Here is a 13,574-nt window from a genome sequence, read left to right as displayed (position 1 = left end):
ATGCATGCATGCACGTGCACGCAAACAAAGTGAGGAGGATTATATATGAGTAAGAAGATTAGAGCTAACTTATTTCATGACAGTCTCGGACTTATCTGGACTCTGACTGTGGTAATAAGTGTTTGGCCAGGATGCTAATACTATATAATGTTAAAAGCTTGAGATTAGTTACACTGTGGCAGAGGTAGCCTCTCTAAGAAGGCAGGGTATTTGTCATTTCTCTTCATGTGAAAAATATTACCTTGATGGAGACTTGAAACAGATGGTGTACAGTTGGAGTAGACTCTGTTATTCCAAATAAACATTTGCTGGAACTGGGGTACAGCAATCCATATTTCACTTTCCCCTATTTACATTATCAGGTTAGCTGTGTTGCTGCTGCTTTTACTTGCATTAAGGTTATCAACAGGCTTTTATGTTGGCAGGCTGATTACAACATGTCTTTAAATATTAAAATGATCACCACTGGAAGAAACCCTTTAGTTTCCTATCTTCCACACTCAGTAACATAATGACTGTCAACACATTCTTACCTGAGCACTAGCTAACAGTTCTGTGTGTGGATGGTCAAACAACACTTTGTCATCTGTTAATGTTAGACACCTGCTCACTGGAGTGTCTTCTCAGGTTCTGTTATAGCTAATCAGCAAGCATTAAAATCAGGCTTCCGGCACATCTTCCATAGTCTAGATCAGTGTTATCTTCTACGGGAGCTTGTCTGCTCTGAAAGAGTGACGTTAAACCCGGAGTCCTCAACCCTCCTGGTAGGATTATACGTATGCCCCACCATGCCCAGGTGACACTATCCCTTTCATCTTGGCAACTAACAAACCTTTTACTTATATTATTATTCTGTTTTGGCTAAGAGGTACTTTTAATTGAGGAAAAAAGGAAAATTTCATGGTTTTCATCTCATGTAATCCAGATTATTAGCTCAAATACCCATTGTAGTTGAGGACTTTGAACTTCTAATTTTCTTGCTTCCTTCTAAATCCTGGGGATAGGGCACTATATGTGTGTACTTTTGTGTGTGTTAGACGAGGTTTCTACTGAGCAATATCCCAAGTTGCAAATGAACTCTTTTGTGTTTCAAGATAGGGTTTCTCTGTTTAACAGTCTTAACTGTCCTGGAGCTTACTCTGTAGACCAGGCTGTTACTCAAAGAGATCCCGCCTGTCTCTGCCTCTCGTGCTGGAATGAAAGGTTTGCGCCACCACCCGGTGGTAAATGAACTCTTTTATCTGGCCTGAAATTACTATTGCTATTGTGCTTGTCCATGTCAAGTTGTAGAGTAAGATTTGTGTGTAGTCTTGCATGTTTGTAATCGTTTGTAAAAGAGTACATTTTTCCCATCCTTGTTCCTGTGCTTAGCCAAGGATGCTCTTGAACTCTTGTTTTTACTGTTTAACTAATAAGCACTAATTTAATTGGTCTTAATAATAAAAACCTGGAGTCAGATATTGGGGGTAAAAGCTGAAAGGTTAGAGAAGCAGAGCAGTCAGCCTCTAGTTCTTACCTTTACAAGATCCTCAGACCCAATAGGGTAGTCTGTCTCTTCCTGCCTTATATTTCTCTCTTCCCCAGCCACATCACTTCCCATCTCTACCTCCCTAGTGCAGTATTAAAGGTGTGAGCCACTACCGCCCTGCTCTGTTTCTCTTTTAGATGGATTCAGTTTTGTGTAGCCCAGGGTTGCCTTGAACTCCTGATGTTTTTTGCTTCGTCCTCCCAAGTGTGTGCCACCACTGCCTGGCTTGTGTGGCTGGCTAATGTGGGTAGCTGCACCCTCTGGTCTCCAGGCACACTTTATTTAGTAAAGCACAACAAAATATCACTACAGGTATAGGTCTTCATTACCACACCTCCAGAAATGTCTGAGTGGGTAAGAATGCTTGCTGCTGAAGAATGAGGACTTTTTGGGATCTCTATCTCAGCACCAATGGGGAAACCTGGGTGTGGCCACACTCACTTGTAATTCTTCCAAAGTGTGAGTGCTGGAAATTGAACTCAGGACCTCTGGAAGAGCAACAAGTAAATGTGTAATAGTTAGGGGTGTGGGGGAATAGAGACAGGAAGATCACTGTGTGTGGTTTCTAGTCACTAGCCTGATTCTAGGTTCAGTGGGACGCCCTGTCCCAAAGGAATAAAATAAAGGATTTTGGATGCCCCCTTGGCTTCCTCATATGAACATCCAGGTGTGTGTGTACATAGACACAAATAAAATAAATTTTTTTTTTAAGTAAATAAGTTTTAAAAGGTACTTTAGAGCTGGAAAGATTGCTCAGCAGGTTAAAAACTGCTGTGTATTAAGTCTAATAGTCTGAGTTCAATTCCTGGAACCCACCTGGTAGAAAGAGAAAATGGATTCCCTGTGTTCTCCTCTGACCTATACACACACAAGTGAGGGGTTTTCATGTATTTTCAGACAGTCTTACTATGTATTCCTGGCTGTCCTGGAACTCAGAGTGATCTGCCTGCTTCTAAACTAAGATTTTTTTTTTTAAAAAAAAGATTTATTTATCTGCATGTACATCTGCACAGTAGAAGAGAGCCTTGGATCTCATGGACTGTTGTGATCTGTCATGTCAGTGCTGGGAATTGAGCTCAGGAATTTTGGAAGAGCAACCAGTAAGCTCTGGTCCACCTCCACTTTTCTAGAAAAACCCAAGGCCAGAAAGAATGTCTCCTCTGCCAGGCGGCTAGAAGGATTGCACAGAAATTTTAAGAAGGTATTTATTACTAATATGTCTGGTCCTTATAATAGTGTAAACAGATGGCATAAATTGTAGTGGTGCTTTCTATTGTTTACATTTCCAGAGCTTATAGGCCAGCAAACGATCCTGTTAGCTTGGTTCCCATGTGTTCCTTCCCTCCCCTTTCCCATATATGTCCCTGGCTGCTGTTTTTCATGTACTTCTTTAGCATCTTCTTTGTCGTCTTAAATTTGGAATCCTGGAGCTCAGTCCTCAGACCTATTCTTTGCTCACTCCATCCAAAATACCTGCTCCCAAGCTTTAAAAATTATCTGTATACTTATCATCAGTTGACAGCCCTTAATCCAAAGCTCAGACTCCTTTCCCAGGTCAGTCTGTCTACACTGTAATGGAAATTAATGTTTTTAGATACCTGAGAAAACCATGTAAAAGCACAGGAAACGCTGGCTGGCTGAAATCCACAGAGAAGGCCACAGAAGACCTTGTTTAGATAAAGTTTCTCTGTGTAGCTCTGGCTATCCTGGAACTCACTCTGTAGACCTGGCTGGCCTCACACTCATCAAGTGCTGGGTGGGATTAAAGGCCTGCACCACCACACCTGGCCTTTCTTTCCTTTCCTTAATAATAATAACAATAAATAATAAATAATAATAATAAAGACCTTTATTTTTATTTTCTGTGTATGAGTGTTTTACCTACATGTCTGTGTGGGCACTTTGATTGTACCTGGTATCTGAGGAAGCTAAAAGAGGGTATCATCCCCTGAACTAGATAGAGTTAGAGAGAATTGTTAGCCACCATGTGGGTGCTGGGAATTGAACCTGGGACTTTATTTAAAAAAAAAAAAAAAAAACCAGCAAGCATTCTTAACTTCTGAACTATCTTCTAGCCTCCACATCCCCCCTTTCCGTCTCCCTTTTCTGTCTTACTCATCCTTTCCTTGTGAATTGGCTGTCTTAAAGGGCTTTGCTTTAGACCAGTGGTTCTCAAGCTTCCCTTTACAGTTCTTCATGTTGTGGTGACCCCAACCATAAAATTATTTCATTACTGCTTCATAACTGTGATCTTGCTACTGTAGTGAATGGTAATGTAAATATCTGATATGCAAGACCCTGAAATGGATCACGACTTACAAGTTGAGAACCACTGGTTTAGATTGAAGACTTGGCTAGAGGTGGTTAAATGTGAATCTCCAGAATTAGGAGCTGCAAATGACAGCAAAGAAGTGTAAAGCCAAGTTTTCCATGGGACAGTTATAGACAGATTGCAGAACTTGCAAAATGATGAAATCTGGAATCTGGACGTTTGTGAAAATGTTATTTTTTCATCTTTGGCTTTGTGACATATACAAAGGAATAGGTTAGTGGCTTGAAAAAGGGTACTTAGTATATAATACCATCTATTTTTCATTGAGCATAAAGTAAAAGCAGGAAAAAAACCAAAACAGAACAAAAACAGAAGAAGCTGAGTGTAACGGTACACACCTTTTTATGTCAGCACTCAGACCAGCATGTTTAATTCAGGCGGATCAGAAGTTGAAGGCTTCCTGTTAGATAGTATGTTCCAGGCCAGCCTGGGACCCACAGGATGCTCTCTCAAAAATAAAATAAAATAAAACTTAATTAATTAAAATTCAGTTGGGCCTGGAGACATGGCTCAATAAGGTTAAGAGTGCACAGTGCTCTTGCAGACAATCACAGCTCACAGCACTCACATCAAGCCGCTCACAACTGCCTGCCATTCTGGTTCTAAGGCCTCTTTGGGCAGAGGAGCATATACCTATACACACATAAGTGTAAAAATAAAGTAATAAATTCTTTAAAAAATTAGTAATTTCTTTTATATCCTTGATGCTGGTAACTTCCAGTTCTAAGCTGAAGTGTTCTTTTATTTCTGAATTGAACTACCTACTGGTTTAGAATGAGCATAAAAATTTAATATCCTACAGGCAGAGTGGCGCACGCCTTTAATCTCAGCACTCAGAAGGCAGAGTGCATCTCTGTGAGTTTGAGGCCAGCTTGGTCTACAGAATGAGTCCCTGGACAAAAAGAGAAGAAAAAAGGTCCCATACTGAATACATAATTTCTCTCCTCAAATATACTTTACTACTAGTGTTCTCTATCTTGGTCAATAATTCCACCTTGATATACATTAACCCCCCCCAATCATCTTATCAATTATCAAATTCTCTATATTCTAATTTTAAGTATTTTTTAAATTCACCCTTCCATTCCATTCGCATTGTCGCACTTTCTCAGGAATTGCTGTACGTCACAACATGAAACTCACACGTGGCTGTCTTGCATCACAGGCTCATCATCTCCCCATCAGAAACAGTGATGTTTTCTTTTCCGTTGTTTTAGATTCCTTCCTTCCTTCTTCAGACAGAGTCTCCCCATTTGTTTTTTAAGAGTAATTTATTATTTTGTGTGTATTATTTTTGCTTGCATGTATGTGTATGCATTGCATGCCTTGTGTCCACAGAGTTCAGAAGAGGGTGTCAGATCCCCTGGAAGTGCAGTTTTGGATGGTTGTGAACCATCGTGTAGGTGCTGGAACCAAACCCTGGTCCCCTGAAAAAGCAACAAGTATTGTGCTTTTTTTAAAAATTTTTATTGATATTTATTGAACTCTACATTTTTCTCTGCTCCCCTCCGTTTCTCCCCTCCCCACTTCAATCCTTTCCCAAGGTCCCATGCTCCCAATTTACTCAGGAGATCTTGTCTTTTTCTAATTTCTACTTCCCATGTAGATTAGATCTATGTAAGTCTCTCTTAATGTCTGCATTGTTGTCTAATTCTCTGGGATTGTAGTTTGTAGGCTGACTTTTCTTTGCTTTATGTTTAAAAACCACCTATGAGTGAGTACATGCGATAATTGTCTTTCTGTGTCTGGGTTACCTCACTCAAAATAATGCTTTCTAGCTCCATCCATTTTCCTGCAAAATTCAAGCTGCCGTTATTTTTTTCTGTTGTGTAGAAATGTACCATTGTGTAAATGTACCACATTTTCCTCATCCATTCTTCGATCGAGGGGCATTTAGGTTGTTTCCAGGTTCTGGCTATGACAAACAAAGCTGCTATGAACATAGTTGAGCACATGTCCTTGTGGCATGATTGAGCATCCTTTGGATATATACCCAAAAGTAGTATTACTGGGTCTTGAGGAAGGTTGTTTCCTAATTTTCTGAGAAATCGCCACACTGACATCCAAAGGGGTTGCACCAGTTTGCATTCCCACCAGGAATGCAGAAGTGTTCCCTTTTCCCCACAACCTCTCCAAGCATAAATTGTCATCAGTGTTTTTTTTTGTTTTTGTTTTTGTTTTTTTGTTTTTGTTTTTTCGAGACAGGGTTTCTCTGTGGTTTTGGAGCCTGTCCTGGAACTAGCTCTTGTAGACCAGGCTGGTCTCGAACTCACAGAGATCTGCCTGCCTCTGTCTCCTGAGTGCTGGAATTAAAGGCGTGCGCCACCACCGCCCGGCGTCATCAGTGTTTTTGATCTTGGCCGTTCTTACAGGTGTAAGATGAAATCTCAGAGTTGTTTTGATTTGCATTTCTCTGATGACTAAGTGTTGTAATATGGAGCAGCGGGCTACATTCCTGGCACCCAGCTGCCTGCACGGCTAGCTTTATACCCGAAATAATTACATGGAAACTGTATTCTTTTGAACACCGCCTGGCCCATTAGTTCCAGCCTCTTATTGGCTAGCTCTTACATATTGATCTAACCCATTTCTAATATTCTGTGTAGCACCATGAGCTGGCTTACCAGGAAAGATCTTAACCTGCGTCTGTCTGGAGTGGGAGAATCATGGCGACTCACTGACTCGGCTTCTTTCTCCCAGCATTCTGTTCTGTTTACTCCACCTATCTAAATTCTACCCTATCAGAGGCCAAGCAGTTTCTTTATTGATTAACCAATGAAAGCAACAGATAGAAAGATGACCCTCCTCCATCATTGGGCGCCATTCTGTTGTGGGGAGCTGCGGGCTGCGTTCCTGCAACCCAGCTCCCAGCCGCCTGGCTAGCTTATGCCCTGAAATAACAACACACAAGCTGTATTCTTTTAAACACTGCTGGCCCATTATATCTAGCCTTCTAGGCTAATTCTCACGTATTAATTTAGCCCATTTCTAATAATCTGCATAGCACCACTAGGTGCTCTTACTGGGAAAGATTCAGCATATCTGGCTCTGAGAGGAGCTGCCCTGCATCTGAGCTCACTTCCTCTTCCTCCCAGCATTCTGTTCTGTTTACTCCACCTATCTAAATTCTACCCTATCAGAGGCCAAGCAGTTTCTTTATTAATTAACCAATGAAAGCAACAGATAGAAAGATGACCCTCCTCCATCATTTGAGGATGTTGAACATTTCCTTAAGTGTCTTTCAGCCATTTTAGATTTCTCTGTTGAGAGTTCTCTGTTTAGGTCTGTACTCCATTTTTTTTTAATTGGATTATGTGTTCTTTTGGTGTCCAATTTCTTGTTCTTTGTATATTTTGAAGGTCAGACCTCTGTCTGATGTGGGGTTAGTGAAGATCTTTTCCCATTCTGTAGGCTGTCATTTTGTCTTGTTGTCTGTGTCCTTTTCTTTACAAAGCTTTTCAGTTTCAGGAGGTCCCATTTATTAATTGTTTCCCTCAGTGTCTGTGCTGCTGGGGTTATATTTAGGAAGTGGTTCCCTGTGCCAATGCGTTCAAGTGGACTTCCCACTATCTCTATGTTGAGGTCTTCGATCCATTTGGATTTGAGTTTTGTGCATGATGATAGATATGGGTCTATCTACATTTTTCTACATGTTGCTATCCAGTTATGCCAGCACTACTTTTTAAATATTCTTTCTTTTTTTCCATTTTATATTTTTTACGTTTTTATCAAAGATCAGGTATTCGAAGATGTGTGGATTGCTATCCGAGTCTTCTATTTGGTTCCATTGGTCTTCCTGTCTGTTCTTATGCGAATACCAAGTATTGTGCTTTTAACTGCACAACCAGCTTTCCAGCCTTTATTCATTTTGATTGTATATGTCTAGGTTTTGCTTGTATGTACATTTGTGCACCACATGTTTGCTTGATACCTGTGGAGACCAGAAGAGTGCATTGGATCCCTGAGTGCTGGGAATTCAAACTCAGGTCCTGAAAGAGCAGCTAAAGTGTGCTTAACCTCTGAACCATCTCTCTAGCCTTGTCTTTGATTTTCATAGCTTTCCTTTTACGTGTTTTTTTTTGTCTTTCATTTACTTGTGTTGAAAAACAAGCCCTAGAAAGGTGAAATTATTTGCTAAATTTCATGTAGGTCATGAGTAACAGAAGATGACATCAAACCAGCCCTTTCACTTTCCTTATCTTCATTACTATTTAAAACTAGGAATGACAGTAACGGTGCTGGTTTGTGGACAGTGGAGTAAACAAGAAGTAACTGTTCTTTAAGCTGAGTTTTCAGAAGGTGGAGCATGCAGCTCACTGTTCCTGAGTTGGGCTCACCCATCTTTGTAGCCCTGGGCAAGTGCTGAATATTACAACTGTTATCTGTTTGGCTGCTAAGCCCTCCTCCAGCCTTTGGCACCGTTGCTGTAAAGACAGGTGGTCTGAGAAAGACGCCCTCCAGGTTGATGCACACTGTACATAACATAACAGTGTGAGACAACCTTCAGTCCCTTCCTTCTCTTCTCCCCCACACCCTCCAGAAAGCTGGGCCCCAGATGGAAGAGCTGGAAACATGTCAACTGTTCTCTGAAGGGCATTGAGAAAACACTGGCAGGAAGAAAAAGACAAGCGCAACAGTTCATTAGTCCACTAATCAGATAGGACGACCATCAATTTCACAAAGACAGCATCCTGACCAGGGACAGTGGACAGTTTTACTTCTCAAAATGCTGTAGGTTTTGTTAGGGGTTTGTAACATGGGTGCTTGACTTCCTTGATACTTTTTATTGATATATCCCTTTCCAAAATAAAGCCACTGCAAACTGGAACATAGAATAGTATTTGGGGACATCTTTCCCATCAGAAAGTGTAGTGAATATGCTAAGATGTTCCTTGTGGTTTGCATGAGCATGTCAGAATATGTCATCTTTATAATTGTGATTCTACAAGAAAACTTTCCTTTTTACTTTCATTTAAACCTTTTCTGTGGTCTTTGCAGTTGAAATCGAAGTCAGTTGCTACTACAGTATTTAAGTAAAACAAAACAAAAAAAGCAACAGGTAATTAATTACTAAGGGGCATATAGTTCGATAAAGGTGAGCCTGTTATCCAAGTATTAATAGGTTCTCTTTTTGTGAAAAATAGTTCATTTTAAATGTTTTCTTGAGTCATGGTTTTGCCTCATTTAACGCAGAATATTTTATAGCTAGAGTCTGGCTTTGAGCTTCTGATCCTCCTGTTTCTCCCTCCCCAGAGCTGGATTCACATGCAGTATGCCACCGTGCCAGGTTTTACTTATTTATAATATTTTGGATTTTTCTTATGTGTTTTGCTTCCATGTGTGAGAGTTCAGAAAAAGCTCTGAGATTGTCTGAAACTGGTATTAGAGATGGCTGTGAGTTAGGAACTGAACCTCTGAGCTGTCTCTCCAATGCCCTTACTTTTTTTTTTTCTTCATGTGCACTGGTATTTTGCTAGCATTTATATCTGTGGGGGTGTGTTGGGGCCTCTGGAACTGGAGTTACAGAGAGTTTTTAGCTGCCATGTGGGTGCTGGGAATTGAACCCAGACCATATCGAAGAGCAGCCAACCCACTGGTAGAGTGCCCTTAACTGTTGAACCATCTCTCCAGCATCCCTCTCCCCCATTTTTAAAGGTCGTTTCCAAGGTCTTCAAGGTGGCTCAGCTAGTACATATGCATAAAGTACTGAGCCTGACAACCTGAATTTGATCTCCTGGACACACTGTAGAAAGGAGAGAACTGACCCTGGCAAGTTCTGACCGTCACACATATCATGGCGTGTGTGCGCATGCTCGTGAACTTGTGTCTCACACACACACTCACATCAACCAACAAACAAATAAAACAAACAAATAAGTAAATTATGTAGTTAGATTTTTAAAAGGTTCTTTCCCCAAATAAAAGTAGCATTTACAGAGCTAGATGTTAAGATATGAACATCTCTCCAGGGAGTCTGTTTTACCCTTTGTTATAATAAGTATCATCTTAACTTGTGAGTCCTCTAGGGAAATAGGTTCATTTCCAGTTGTTGTTGCTATTTATTACTTATAGAGAGCTTTGACTTTCCTTTTTTCTATTCTTTGCAGTTGGTTGTGAGAAAAGGGTGCCAGCAATGCCTGGATCGCCTGTGGAAGTGAAGATACAGTCAAGATCCTCACCTCCCATCATGCCACCCCTCCCACCAATAAATCCTGGAGGACCGAGGCCAGTGTCCTTTACTCCTACAGCATGTGAGACCTTTTAATTAAGTTGAACTCATGATTCAGTCATAATTTAGATCTGAGTAACTGATTTACATTAAACCTTCAATATACATCATTCAACATGACTAAAATATAAATAAGGGCGTGATATAGTAATGCATTCTTATTAATTATCTCAGCCTGTAATCGCCACACTCAGAGGATCAAGCGCTCTAGGCCACCCCTTGGTGTTGCATGTGCCTTTAATCCTGGCCTGTGGGAGACAGAAACAAGTGGCTCTCAGTGAGTTTGAGGCCAGTCTGGTCTATATAGTGAATTCCAGGCTCATTGAGCTACTTAGTAACACCCTATCTCCAAAAAAGTAAGGGAGGGGGCTGTTTTAATGTGACCTCCAAAAATAGTAAATAAAGATCGGCATGATTTTTATTTATTTGTGACAGAGTCTCACTATGTAGCTGGGTATATTATAACTTGAAAAAAGTGAGAATGTGATCATATAGTTTCATTTAAACACTGTGAAAAGCATATCTATATTGTCAGGGTGGCTACAAGTGTAGTAATATTCTGGTTTTTGTGGAGTGCTTCAAAGAGGGCAGCCCTGATGAGGATGGATCTTTCTGTGGAAACAGAAATGAAAGGTGATGGCAGCTTATTTTCTAGACTGGTGAGGGTAAGTGTGGAGCTCTCCTTTCTAGGAGCTTTTGTAATTTCCTTGAATGGAAAATAGAATTATCCTCTTCCTTTTTCCTCAGCCCGTTAGTTTTCTTGAAAACCTACCACTTGTTAGGGGATGATGAATAAAGCAAAAGAATATACAGCAGATAACTCAGCAGGTGAAGGTGCCTATTACCAAGACTGACGACCTGAGTTTGATCCCCAGGACCCATGTTGTAGGAGGAAGAGAACCAACTCCTGCAAATTGTCTTCTGACTTCCACATTCACTATGACAGATGTACACACTTGTGTGTACCTGCACACAATATAAATGTATTGATAGTTTGCAAAAACCTAGTAATATCTATGCATATGTATGTGGTAAGTGAACTCATCAAGCATTCTCACCTTTTGTGGTAACATGTGCTTGAGGGAGAAGGGAAGTGGAAGGCTGAGGCAGAAAGAACTCTAGTTCTAGACCTGTCTCAGAAAGCAAAAACGAAACGAGGAAGACCAGTCTAGTACGTGATCGCAAATATACACAGAAAAGAAGTAAAATAGTGGTCATGTGTGTGCGGATTTCTGGAACTCACTGTGTGGACCAGGCTGACCTCAAATTTAGAGATCCACTTTACTTTGCCTCCGAGTGTTGGGATTAAAGGAGTACACTACCACATCCAGTGCTGTTAGGGTTTACCTTGAAATAAAGCAGCACTATTCTATACCAAAGAATACTCTTCTTACAAATAATAGCTGAGCTGTATAAGATAGAAAAGCGTTTGCTGATTCATATTTGAATGCTGGTCTGTCCAGGAAGAAGGAGCAGAGGTGGCGAAGTGACTGTTTGAGGAGGGATGTATGACCGAATTTATCATAGTTTTTTTAACTCAGAGGTTAAAGGGTTGGTCTTTTAAAACACAGCTGAAGTCTTTAATTGTTGCTTGCTTTATATTTGTTTTGATGTGTAGTCTCATGTAGCTCAGACTGTTATTGAACTCTTTACAGCCCAGCGTGACCTTGAACTCTTGATGTTTCTGCCTCTACCTTCCAAGTACTGGTGGGATCATAGAAATGTGCCCCCATGCCCTGCTTTTGTTTTGATGTTTTTCTAAGATAGGGTCTCACTCTATAGCTCAGGCTGGCTTCCAAACTGGAATTTTCGTAAGTCTGTCTCCTAAGTACTGGTGGCATCACTGGTTTGAGCCCACTACACTTTTGTGGGATCCTGCCGCCCCAGCTCCTGGTCGCCTGGCTAGCTTATGCCCCAAAATAACAACACACAAACTGCATTCTTTTAAACACTGCTTGGCCCATTATATCTAGCCTCTTCTCGGCTAACTCTCGCACCTGGACTAGCCCATTTCTAATAATGTGTGTAGCACCCCAAGGTGCGCTTACCAGGAAGATTCTAGCCTACGTCCATCCTGGGTTGGAGCTTCATCGCCTCTGCTCTGGAGCACAGCGGCATGGCATCTGCCCCAGAGAGGAGAGGAAATGGCATCTGAGCTCACTTCCTCTTCCTCCCAGCATTCTGTTCTGTTTACTCCACCCACCTAAAGGCTGGCCAATCAAATGGGCCAAGGCAGTTTATTAGCCAATGACCTTCCTCCATCACTACACCCACCATATTTGTGTTTTTTGATAACAATTTATCCTTCCCTCCCCTCAGAAAACAGGAATACTGATTGTGTTTAGCAAAATTTGATCAAAAGTAAAGAATTGGAGATCCTTCGTGGAGTTTAAATAGTGCCTTCCCCCCCTGTCCTTTTTCTTCTTTTTTGGATATGTGGGGTCTTGATATGCTGGTTTTAACCTCTTGGGCCCAAGTGACTCTTCTGCCTCAATCTGTAGAGTAGCTAGGAGCATTCTAATTTTAGAAGGTATTTTTTCTGAATGACCAAGAATTTTGCATTGTTTATCAATCTGTGTCAAGACAAGGGGAAAACTACTCTAAAGGACATTAGTATTTTGAATGGTCAAAGAGTTATATATTTTTATGAGAATTAGGTCATAAAGATAGAACCTGAAAATGTCTTTGACATTAGTATAATTATTTTTCTCTAATGGTATTTCTCACTTGCTAACTTGTGACTGATTGCTTGGTTTCTTTGAGATTCTTGGAACATTTGTGAAGTGAACAGAAAGCTGGATGTGGTGGGTCACACCTACAATAATGGCATTCTGGAGGCCAGTGCAGGAGAATTATAGCAAGTTCAAGGCTACTGTGCAAGACCCTGTCTAAGAAAAAGAAAGAAAAGGAGGTTCTGAGGGAGATGACTCAGGGATTAAGTGCTCTTTTTGGTCTTGCAGAGGACTGGAGTTTGTTTCCCAGCCCTCACATGGCAGCTGACAACTGTCTGTTAATTCAGTACCAAGAGATCCAACGTCCTCTTCTGACCTCCATGTGCACCAGACACACATGTGATACACAGATAAACATGCAGGCAAGGCATTCATACACATAAAAATGAGATCTTTAGGGGAAAAAAGTAAACATATGAATTTCCAGTCACTCTCTAGCCCACCTTAAGCACTGTCGTATCTATAATTTAACTATAGCTCTTTCTGTGCCTATAATATTTTTTTTCCAAAAGGGGTTCACAATAGCCAACTGTCCTTGAACCCAATATCTTCCCTCACCCAAATGCTGGGTTTACATGGGGGCATTACTGTAGCTTGCTTTTTTTTTTATAAAAAGGAAAGATTTTATTTATTCATTATGTATCTAATATTCTACTTGTATGTCTGCCTGCATGCCAGAAGAGGACACCAGATCTTAGTATGGATGATTGTGAGCCACCATATGGTTGCTGGGAATTGAACTCAGGACTTCTG

General features: G+C 40.8%; 1 protein-coding gene across 3 annotated transcripts in view; it reads left to right on the top strand.

Annotated features, from left to right (window-relative positions):
- Cbfa2t2 (CBFA2/RUNX1 partner transcriptional co-repressor 2) overlaps window positions 1-13,574 on the top strand; it is a 98,279-nt gene that overhangs the window by 50,875 nt on the left and 33,830 nt on the right. For all 3 annotated transcript variants that reach the window (XM_057780618.1, XM_057780617.1, XM_057780616.1), the window contains exon 2: window positions 9,968-10,111. In XM_057780618.1, coding sequence (XP_057636601.1) covers window positions 9,968-10,111 — 144 coding nt within the window. The remainder of the gene's footprint in view (window positions 1-9,967; window positions 10,112-13,574) is intronic.

The sequence above is a fragment of the Chionomys nivalis genome, chromosome 9 (assembly GCF_950005125.1).
Source record: "Chionomys nivalis chromosome 9, mChiNiv1.1, whole genome shotgun sequence".
Classification (NCBI taxonomy): Eukaryota; Metazoa; Chordata; class Mammalia; order Rodentia; family Cricetidae; genus Chionomys; species Chionomys nivalis.
This window is presented reverse-complemented; position numbering and strand designations above follow the sequence as displayed.